Source organism: Bombina bombina, chromosome 6, assembly GCF_027579735.1.
Source record: "Bombina bombina isolate aBomBom1 chromosome 6, aBomBom1.pri, whole genome shotgun sequence".
Taxonomy (NCBI): domain Eukaryota; kingdom Metazoa; phylum Chordata; class Amphibia; order Anura; family Bombinatoridae; genus Bombina; species Bombina bombina.
This window is the reverse complement of record NC_069504.1, coordinates 103,230,076-103,242,244: the sequence shown is the minus strand read 5'-3', so window position 1 is coordinate 103,242,244 and position 12,169 is coordinate 103,230,076. Positions and strand designations below refer to the sequence as shown.

Genomic DNA, 12,169 nt, shown 5'->3' with positions numbered 1-12,169 from the left:
TTAAACAGACAACATAGTTTGGTCCAGAGCAACCAGATACATAGGAAATTTATCACAGAGACAAATACAATTGTGAACAACACCACCACCACCTGTGAGAACAACCTGACCCACACATGAATCTGTCACCATAGCACTCCATTGAGGATCTATGACCCATATATAGTGTACCTGTAGATCACCTTAATGAGAGCGGATTTACAACAGTACTACTCCGGGCAGGGCCCTCTACCCATTTGTTCCCTATAAATGCTACCTTGCATATCATGCCTAAGTTTATAGCATTGCTGAATATGTTGGCTCTTTACAAATAACTAATAATACCTGAAAAGAAAAATTAGACACCTATACCACAATTTCTTACTAGCATCCCAATAAAATTACACAGAAGCCCATATGTATGATTTTTCTACTGTATTCATTCACTCCTAAATTAATTCACCCCCCACTGACCAGTCATCAATGGGAGTGAAACGTATGTTGGCTGTTGTAAACGTCATCTGACCGAGACAGGCCAAGCAGTTGTCACTGAATACAGGCAAGAGGATGGCTAGAATGCATACATACATAGATATGTGCCCGATGGAAATCACAATCTGAGTGAGGTACATTTGCAATGTTGTGTGGAAAGCAACAAGCGAATACTCGAATTACAGTTTGAACTTTGGAGTTATATAGAATTGCTATTAGTACCCCCTCAGAGACGAGTTTGAGTGTGATATGCACATAACTATGCAAGTGGACATGCTAAGTAATTGAATGCCGGGAGGTTCTGATCCCCTATTAACAATTTTGGAGAAAACAGAATTTATGTTTACCTGATAAATTACTTTCTCCAACGGTGTGTCCGGTCCACGGCGTCATCCTTACTTGTGGGATATTCTCCTCCCCAACAGGAAATGGCAAAGAGCCCAGCAAAGCTGGTCACATGATCCCTCCTAGGCTCCGCCTACCCCAGTCATTCGACCGACGTTAAGGAGGAATATTTGCATAGGAGAAACCATATGGTACCGTGGTGACTGTAGTTAAAGAAAATAAATTATCAGACCTGATTAAAAAAAAAAAAACCAGGGCGGGCCGTGGACCGGACACACCGTTGGAGAAAGTAATTTATCAGGTAAACATAAATTCTGTTTTCTCCAACATAGGTGTGTCCGGTCCACGGCGTCATCCTTACTTGTGGGAACCAATACCAAAGCTTTAGGACACGGATGAAGGGAGGGAGCAAATCAGGTCACCTAAATGGAAGGCACCACGGCTTGCAAAACCTTTCTCCCAAAAATAGCCTCAGAAGAAGCAAAAGTATCAAACTTGTAAAATTTGGTAAAAGTGTGCAGTGAAGACCAAGTCGCTGCCCTACATATCTGATCAACAGAAGCCTCGTTCTTGAAGGCCCATGTGGAAGCCACAGCCCTAGTGGAATGAGCTGTGATTCTTTCGGGAGGCTGCCGTCCGGCAGTCTCATAAGGCAATCTGATGATGCTTTTAATCCAAAAAGAGAGAGAGGTAGAAGTTGCTTTTTGACCTCTCCTTTTACCGGAATAAACAACAAACAAGGAAGATGTTTGTCTAAAATCCTTTGTAGCATCTAAATAGAATTTTAGAGCGCGAACAACATCCAAATTGTGCAACAAACGTTCCTTCTTCGAAACTGGTTTCGGACACAGAGAAGGTACGATAATCTCCTGGTTAATGTTTTTGTTAGAAACAACTTTTGGAAGAAAACCAGGTTTAGTACGTAAAACCACCTTATCTGCATGGAACACCAGATAAGGAGGAGAACACTGCAGAGCAGATAATTCCGAAACTCTTCTAGCAGAAGAAATTGCAACTAAAAACAAAACTTTCCAAGATAATAACTTAATATCAACGGAATGCAAGGGTTCAAACGGAACCCCCTGAAGAACTGAAAGAACTAAATTGAGACTCCAAGGAGGAGTCGAAGGTTTGTAAACAGGCTTAATTCTAACCAGAGCCTGAACAAAAGCTTGAACATCTGGCACAGCGGCCAGCTTTTTGTGAAGTAACACAGACAAGGCAGAAATCTGTCCCTTCAGGGAACTTGCAGATAAACCTTTTTCCAATCCTTCTTGAAGGAAGGATAGAATCCTAGGAATCTTAACCTTGTCCCAAGGGAATCCTTTAGATTCACACCAACAGATATATTTTTTCCAAATTTTGTGGTAAATCTTTCTAGTTACAGGCTTTCTGGCCTGAACAAGAGTATCGATAACAGGATCTGAGAACCCTCGCTTCGATAAGATCAAGCGTTCAATCTCCAAGCAGTCAGCTGGAGTGAAACCAGATTCGGATGTTCGAACGGACCCTGAACAAGAAGGTCTCGTCTCAAAGGTAGCTTCCAAGGTGGAGCCGATGACATATTCACCAGATCTGCATACCAAGTCCTGCGTGGCCACGCAGGAGCTATCAAGATCACCGACGCCCTCTCCTGATTGATCCTGGCTACCAGCCTGGGGATGAGAGGAAACGGCGGGAACACATAAGCTAGTTTGAAGGTCCAAGGTGCTACTAGTGCATCCACTAGAGCCGCCTTGGGATCCCTGGATCTGGACCCGTAGCAAGGAACTTTGAAGTTCTGACGAGAGGCCATCAGATCCATGTCTGGAATGCCCCACAGCTGAGTGACTTGGGCAAAGATTTCCGGATGGAGTTCCCACTCCCCCGGATGCAATGTCTGACGACTCAGAAAATCCGCTTCCCAATTTTCCACTCCTGGGATGTGGATAGCAGACAGGTGGCAGGAGTGAAACTCCGCCCATAGAATGATTTTGGTCACTTCTTCCATCGCCAGGGAACTCCTTGTTCCCCCCTGATGGTTGATGTACGCAACAGTTGTCATGTTGTCTGATTGAAACCGTATGAACTTGGCCCTCGCTAGCTGAGGCCAAGCCTTGAGAGCATTGAATATCGCTCTCAGTTCCAGAATATTTATCGGTAGAAGAGATTCTTCCCGAGACCAAAGACCCTGAGCTTTCAGGGATCCCCAGACCGCGCCCCAGCCCATCAGACTGGCGTCGGTCGTGACAATGACCCACTCTGGTCTGCGGAATGTCATCCCTCGTGACAGGTTGTCCAGGGACAGCCACCAACGGAGTGAGTCTCTGGTCCTCTGATTTACTTGTATCTTCGGAGACAAGTCTGTATAGTCCCCATTCCACTGACTGAGCATGCACAGTTGTAATGGTCTTAGATGAATGCGTGCAAAAGGAACTATGTCCATTGCCGCTACCATCAACCCGATCACTTCCATGCACTGAGCTATGGAAGGAAGAGGAACGGAATGAAGTATCCGACAAGAGTCTAGAAGTTTTGTTTTTCTGGCCTCTGTCAGAAAAATCCTCATTTCTAAGGAGTCTATTATGGTTCCCAAGAAGGGAACCCTTGTTGACGGAGATAGAGAACTCTTTTCCACGTTCACTTTCCATCCTTGAGATCTGAGAAAGGCCAGGACAATGTCCGTGTGAGCCTTTGCTTGAGGAAGGGACGACGCTTGAATCAGAATGTCGTCCAAGTAAGGTACTACAGCAATGCCCCTTGGTCTTAGCACAGCTAGAAGGGACCCTAGTACCTTTGTGAAAATCCTTGGAGCAGTGGCTAATCCGAAAGGAAGCGCCACGAACTGGTAATGTTTGTCCAGGAATGCGAACCTCAGGAACCGATGATGTTCCTTGTGGATAGGAATATGTAGATACGCATCCTTTAAATCCACCGTGGTCATGAATTGACCTTCCTGGATGGAAGGAAGAATTGTTCGAATGGTTTCCATCTTGAACGATGGAACCTTGAGAAACTTGTTTAAGATCTTGAGATCTAAGATTGGTCTGAACGTTCCCTCTTTCTTGGGAACTATAAACAGATTGGAGTAGAACCCCATCCCTTGTTCTCTTAATGGAACAGGATGAATCACTCCCATTTTTAACAGGTCTTCTACACAATGTAAGAATGCCTGTCTTTTTATGTGGTCTGAAGACAACTGAGACCTGTGGAACCTCCCCCTTGGGGGAAGTCCCTTGAATTCCAGAAGATAACCTTGGGAGACTATTTCTAGCGCCCAAGGATCCAGAACATCTCTTGCCCAAGCCTGAGCGAAGAGAGAGAGTCTGCCCCCCACCAGATCCGGTCCCGGATCGGGGGCCAACATTTCATGCTGTCTTGGTAGCAGTGGCAGGTTTCTTGGCCTGCTTTCCCTTGTTCCAGCCTTGCATTGGTCTCCAAGCTGGCTTGGCTTGAGAAGAATTACCCTCTTGCTTAGAGGACGTAGCACCTTGGGCTGGTCCGTTTCTACGAAAGGGACGAAAATTAGGTTTATTTTTTGCCTTGAAAGGCCGATCCTGAGGAAGGGCGTGGCCCTTACCCCCAGTGATATCAGAGATAATCTCTTTCAAGTCAGGGCCAAACAGCGTTTTCCCCTTGAAAGGAATGTTAAGTAGCTTGTTCTTGGAAGACGCATCAGCCGACCAAGATTTCAACCAAAGCGCTCTGCGCGCCACAATAGCAAACCCAGAATTCTTAGCCGCTAACCTAGCCAATTGCAAAGTGGCGTCTAGGGTGAAAGAATTAGCCAATTTGAGAGCATTGATTCTGTCCATAATCTCCTCAAAGGGAGGAGAATCACTATCGACCGCCTTTATCAGCTCATCGAACCAGAAACATGCGGCTGTAGCGACAGGGACAATGCATGAAATTGGTTGTAGAAGGTAACCCTGCTGAACAAACATCTTTTTAAGCAAACCTTCTAATTTTTTATCCATAGGATCTTTGAAAGCACAACTATCCTCTATGGGTATAGTGGTGCGTTTGTTTAAAGTGGAAACCGCTCCCTCGACCTTGGGGACTGTCTGCCATAAGTCCTTTCTGGGGTCGACCATAGGAAACAATTTTTTAAATATGGGGGGAGGGACGAAAGGAATACCGGGCCTTTCCCATTCTTTATTAACAATGTCCGCCACCCGCTTGGGTATAGGAAAAGCTTCTGGGAGCCCCGGCACCTCTAGGAACTTGTCCATTTTACATAGTTTCTCTGGGATGACCAACTTGTCACAATCATCCAGAGTGGATAATACCTCCTTAAGCAGAATGCGGAGATGTTCCAACTTAAATTTAAATACAATCACATCAGGTTCAGCTTGTTGAGAAATGTTCCCTGAATCAGTAATTTCTCCCTCAGACAAAACCTCCCTGGCCCCATCAGACTGGGTTAGGGGCCCTTCAGAAATATTATTATCAGCGTCGTCATGCTCTTCAGTATCTAAAACAGAGCAGTCGCGCTTACGCTGATAAGTGTTCATTTTGGCTAAAATGTTTTTGACAGAATTATCCATTACAGCCGTTAATTGTTGCATAGTAAGGAGTATTGGCGCGCTAGATGTACTAGGGGCCTCCTGAGTGGGCAAGACTTGTGTAGACGAAGGAGGGAATGATGCAGTACCATGCTTACTCCCCTCACTTGAGGAATCATCTTGGGCATCATTGTCATGGTCACATAAATCACATTTATTTAAATGAATAGGAATTCTGGCTTCCCACATTCAGAACACAGTCTATCTGGTAGTTCAGACATGTTAAACAGGCATAAACTTGATAACAAAGTACAAAAAACGTTTTAAAATAAAACCGTTACTGTCACTTTAAATTTTAAACAGAACACACTTTATTACTGCAATTGCGAAAAAACATGAAGGAATTGTTCAAAATTCACCAAATTTTCACCACAGTGTCTTAAAGCCTTAAAAGTATTGCACACCAAATTTGGAAGCTTTAACCCTTAAAATAACGGAACCGGAGCCGTTTTGAACTTTAACCCCTTTACAGTCCCTGGTATCTGCTTTGCTGAGACCCAACCAAGCCCCAAGGGGAATACGATACCAAATGACGCCTTCAGAAAGTCTTTTCTAAGTATCAGAGCTCCTCTCACATGCGACTGCATGCCATGCCTCTCAAAAACAAGTGCGCAACACCGGCGCGAAAATGAGGCTCTGCCTATGCTTTGGGAAAGCCCCTAAAGAATAAGGTGTCTAAAACAGTGCCTGCCGATAATATTATATCAAAATACCCAGATAAAATGATTCCTCAAGGCTAAATATGTGTTAATAATCAATCGATTTAGCCCAGAAAAAGTCTACAGTCTTAATAAGCCCTTTTTGAAGCCCTTATTTACGATCGTAATAAACATGGCTTACCGGATCCCATAGGGAAAATGACAGCTTCCAGCATTACATCGTCTTGTTAGAATGTGTCATACCTCAAGCAGCAAGAGACTGCTCACTGTTCCCCCAACTGAAGTTAATTGCTCTCAACAGTCCTGTGTGGAACAGCCATGGATTTTAGTGACGGTTGCTAAAATCATTTTCCTCATACAAACAGAAATCTTCATCTCTTTTCTGTTTCTGAGTAAATAGTACATACCAGCAATATTTCAAAATAACAAACTCTTGATTGAATAATAAAAACTACAGTTAAACACTAAAAAACTCTAAGCCATCTCCGTGGAGATGTTGCCTGTACAACGGCAAAGAGAATGACTGGGGTAGGCGGAGCCTAGGAGGGATCATGTGACCAGCTTTGCTGGGCTCTTTGCCATTTCCTGTTGGGGAGGAGAATATCCCACAAGTAAGGATGACGCCGTGGACCGGACACACCTATGTTGGAGAAAGAAAAGTTAATGCAAAGACTATATATGGGGGCTTTTCCTTGTGAATTTATCCCCTTCACATAAGAATAAGGAAATTTACAGTACCCAGTGCTACAGCTATAAATTGGGACTCAATAAGTAGAAAAGATATATCATACATATGTGCTTCTGTGTAATACTTACTGGGAAACCAGTATGAGATTGTGGTATAGGTGTCTATTTTGTTCTTTTCAGGTACAATAAATATGGGGCATAGATCTTCAATGGAGTACTACACAGATTACTGTGTGAGATGAGGCTGACCCTATGTGGACAACCTTAGTAGCTTTGTTGTTCCCAATTTTTCCTTATATTTATCTCTGATAAATTTCCTATGTATACAGTTGGTTTCAACTGAAGGCTGTCATCTGTTAAAAATATCTTAGAAGCCTGTTTTGGTTTGTGTGAATTTTTATTGAAAATGTAATAGGTGATTTCAATACATATCTGATGAAATATTTATTGTGCTGAAGTCCCTGTCTTTATCACAAGAGGCTTACGGGTCTCTTCTTGCTTTTTATCTAAATAAGATCATAATAATAAAAAAATAAAAATATTTTATTTACTGAAATATCAGTATTTCAATGCCTCCTGGATCATTTAACAATATATATTTGTCCAGTGTTCTCTCCAGGCGCTTTTTAATAGAGGCACCACCTGACTAAAATTTAAGTAAGTATTCAGGTGAAATTTAAAATTTTCAATCTTTATTGCTCAACTTATCATGAAATGCATTTATGTTAAATCATAAAATTAATTTCTGCTTTATATAGCATAAAATGTTATAATATTACAAACTATTAAACTGCCCCCAACGGCTAGTTCATAATGCCACCCGGCTGTCAAAATTATCTGTGGAGAACACTGTTGTCTAACAGGTTGGCCAAGATTTAAACCCTTTGATGACTGGGTTAATTTGTCTACATCAGAACAACATTCCGATGTAAACAAATTGAAATCCTGCGATCGTGCACACGATCGCGACATTTCAATGATGGGATCGAGTCAGGGGGGGCGTCCCTGTGACGCTAGGGCAAGCCCTCCAGACTGCGATAACATCATGGAAGCACAGTTGGCTTTAGGACAGCCAATGGTTATGACGTTCTATTCCGTCAGAACGGCACTAAAGCCCAGTGTAATTATGACGGAATAGAATGGCATAACGGCGTTAAAAGGTAAAAGAGTAAAAATATATTCCATTAGGATTGAAATATAAACAAACATAGGGAGCAATCAATTTGGCTTCAATAGCAGATGTCTTCCTGTGGCTGCATCAGATATGCAATTCATTACTCCTATTTAATGATGCCGTGAAGGGTTCAGCCTGCTACCCTATGGTAGCCAAATTGTGCCTTTCAGAGGAGAAAAATATTAGTCCTGTGTCTCAAAATAAAACAAAATTCCTCCTCTGAATAAGCAGTCTCGTTTTATGCTAAAGTGAAAAAAAGTTATAAATTTGGTGTACACACAACATTATTTTAACACGTGTCATATCCAATTAAATAGATTACCATAATGAAACAGGACAATAATAATAATAATATAGTGTAGAGCTTAGTACACATCATGAAGTAGGAGACAATGCTGCTTCTGTCTTTCTAGTTGAAAGGACTTCTGGACATTTATAACAATTACAGGCTGCAATAATTATCTTAAATTAGACTGAAGATGAAACAGTTGTCCCGAAAAAAAGATAAAATCTATAGAGATAATAGTATGGCTAGTCATGCATACCAGGTAGTGTCTCACCAGGTATCGCCTGCAGTGAAGAGATGTATCCAGAGTGTGTTAGTTAAAATAGGGTACTTCTGTGGAACAGTGTTTTACAACACCTCTGTCTGACCACAAGTGACTTAAAGGGACATGAAACCCAAAATATTTATTTCATGATTCAGATAGAAAATGCTATTTTAAACATTCCAATTTACCTTCTACTATTTAAATTTGCTTTATTGTTCAGATATCCTTTGTTGAAGAAATAGTAATGCACATGGGTGAGCCAATCACACGAGGCATCTATGCTTTTAAGCAAAGGATAGCAAGAGAATGAAGCAAAATAGATAATAGAAGCAAATTGAGAATTTTTTTTAAAAAAAGGCACACTTTCTAAATCACAAAAGAAAAAAAAAAAAGTGGGTTTATTGTATGATTATAAAGGTAGTTATGACCTGATATCCCTGCGCTCAGGCACAATTATTTAAATTTGTTATTTTGAGGAGTAACAAAGTATTTGATGATTAATATATAGGATGCTACAGGAATCTTCAGTTATGCAGCTGCCTATAAAACATATGTTATTTTTTCTGATTTAAACCAGGGCGGTACAAAACACCTGTGCTTTATCTCACAGTTCATATCGGTTTACGAAGAGCGTTCGGGTCAACCGAATATTACGTTACCTCGCACTGTGGTGCCTTAAGATCATACAAGCCAATCCCAGTGAAATCCCCTGCTTCCTGTAGATGAGAAAAAGAAAATAAAAACACAAATATACTAGGATCAGCCCAAGCGTTCTTTGCAAAAATAATTTTTTTATTGCACAAGAGGTAAAATTATACAGTTGTAAAACAATTTTTGGTATGTACAATTGTCTGATTATTTTAGTGGAGAACAGATACCAAAATAATTTTATACCCTTATGTTAGCCACTTTAGAGAATAACATAATTTATGCTTACCTGATAAATTCCTTTCTCCTGTAGTGTAGTCAGTCCACGGGTCATCCATTACTTATGGAATATATCTCTTCCTAACAGGAAACTGCAAGAGAATTACCCAGCAGAGCTGCTATATAGCTCCTCCCCTCACCTATCATACTCAGTCATTCGACCAAAGCAGACGAGAAAGGAGGAACCATAGGGTACAGTGGTGACTGGAGTTTAATTAAAATTTAGACCTGCCGTAAAAACAGGGCGGGCCGTGGACTGACTACACTACAGGAGAAAGGAATTTATCAGGTAAGCATAAATTATGTTTTCTCCTGTTAAGTGTAGTCAGTCCACGGGTCATCCATTACTTATGGAATACCAATACCAAAGCTAAAGTACACGGATGAAGGGAGGGACAAGGCAGGAACATTAAACAGAAGGAACCACTGCCTGAAGTACCTTTCTCCCAAAAATAGCCTCCGACGAAGCAAAAGTGTCAAATTTGTAAAATTTTGAAAAAGTGTGAAGCGAAGACCAAGTCGCAGCCTTGCAAATCTGTTCAACAGAGGCCTCATTTTTAAAGGCCCAGGTGGAAGCCACAGCTCTAGTAGAATGAGCTGTAATCCTTTCCAGAGGCTGCTGTCCAGCAGTCTCATAGGCTAAGCATATTATGCTACGAAGCCAAAAAGAGAGAGAGGTAGCCGAAGCCTTTTGACCTCTCCTCTGTCCAGAGTAAACGACAAACAGGGAAGAAGTTTGACGAAAATCCTTAGTTGCCTGCAAATAGAATTTCAGGGCGTGGACTACGTCCAGATTATGCAAAAGTCGTTCCTTCTTTGAAGAAGGGTTAGGACACAGAGATGGAACAACAATCTCTTGATTGATATTCCTGTTAGTAACTACCTTAGGTAAGAACCCAGGTTTAGTACGCAGGACTACCTTGTCTGAATGAAAAATCAGATAAGGAGAATCACAATGTAAGGCAGATAACTCAGAGACTCTTCGAGCCGAGGAAATAGCCATCAAAAACAGAACTTTCCAAGATAACAGCTTGATATCAATGGAATGAAGGGGTTCAAATGGAACGCCTTGAAGAACATTAAGAACTAAGTTTAAGCTCCACGGCGGAGCAACAGACTTAAACACAGGCTTAATCCTAGTTAAAGCCTGACAGAAAGCCTGAACGTCTGGAACTTCAGCCAGACGTTTGTGTAGAAGAATAGACAGAGCAGAAATCTGTCCCTTTAACGAACTAGTAGATAAGCCCTTTTCTAAACCCTCTTGTAGAAAGGACAATATCCTAGGAATCCTAACCTTACTCCATGAGTAACTCTTGGATTCGCACCAATGTAAATATTTACGCCATATCTTATGGTAAATTTTTCTGGTAACAGACTTCCTAGCCTGTATTAAGGTATCAATAACTGACTCCGAGAAGCCACGCTTTGATAGAATCAAGCGTTCAATCTCCATGCAGTCAGCCTCAGAGAAATTAGATTTGGATGTCTGAAAGGACCCTGAATTAGAAGGTCCTGTCTCAGAGGCAGAGACCACGGTGGACAGGACGACATGTCCACTAGGTCTGCATACCAGGTCCTGCGTGGCCACGCAGGCGCTATCAGAATCACCGAAGCTCTCTCCTGTTTGATCTTGGCAATCAAACGAGGAAGCATCGGGAATGGTGGAAACACATAAGCCATGTTGAAGACCCAAGGGGCTGTCAGAGCATCTATCAGCACCGCTCCCGGGTCCCTGGACCTGGATCTGTAACCAGGAAGCTTGGCGATCTGACGAGACGCCATGAGATCCAGATCTGGTTTGCCCCAACGACGAATCAGTTGAGCAAAGACCTCCGGATGAAGCTCCCACTCCCCCGGATGAAAAGTCTGGCGACTTAGAAAATCCGCCTCCCAGTTCTCCACGCCTGGGATGTAGATCGCTGACAGGTGGCAAGAGTGAGACCCTGCCCAGCTAATTATCTTTGAGACTTCCAACATCGCTAGGGAACTTCTGGTTCCCCCTTGATGGTTGATGTAAGCCACAGTCGTGATGTTGTCTGACTGAAATCTGATGAACCTCAGAGTTGCTAACTGAGGCCAAGCTAGGAGAGCATTGAATATTGCCCTTAACTCCAGAATATTTATTGGGAGGAGTTTCTCCTCCTGAGTCCATAATCCCTGAGCTTTCAGGGAATTCCAGACTGCTCCCCAGCCTAGAAGGCTGGCGTCTGTTGTTACAATCGTCCAATCTGGCCTTCGAAAGGTCATCCCCTTGGACAGATGTGGCCGAGAAAGCCACCATAGAAGAGAATCTCTGGTCTCTTGATCCAGATTTAGTAGGGGGGACAAATCTGAGTAATCCCCGTTCCACTGACTTAGCATGCACAATTGCAGCGGTCTGAGATGCAGGCGCGCAAATGGTACTATGTCCATTGCTGCTACCATTAAGCCGATTACTTCCATGCACTGAGCTACTGACGGGTGTGGAATGGAGTGAAGGAAACGGCAAGCATTTAGAAGTTTTAATAACCTGGCCTCTGTCAGGTAAATTTTCATCTCTACAGAATCTATAAGAGTCCCTAGAAAGGGAACTCTTGTAAGTGGTAATAGAGAATTCTTTTCCACGTTCACCTTCCACCCATGCGACCTCAGAAATGCCAGAACTATCTCTGTATGAGACTTGGCAGTTTGAAAACTTGACGCTTGTATCAGAATGTCGTCTAGGTATGGAGTCACCGCTATGCCTCGCGGTCTTAGTACCGCCAGAAGTGATCCTAGAATTTTTGTAAAGATTCTTGGAGCCGTAGCTAATCCGAAGGGAAGAGCTACAAA

General features: G+C 42.5%; 1 protein-coding gene across 1 annotated transcript in view; it reads right to left on the bottom strand.

The window, feature by feature from the left end:
* GSAP (gamma-secretase activating protein) overlaps positions 1-12,169 on the bottom strand; it is a 422,579-nt gene that overhangs the window by 380,553 nt on the left and 29,857 nt on the right. Inside the window, exon 3 of the mRNA XM_053719170.1 lies at positions 9,091-9,147. Within this exon, the coding sequence (XP_053575145.1) occupies positions 9,091-9,147 (57 nt within the window). The remainder of the gene's footprint in view (positions 1-9,090; positions 9,148-12,169) is intronic.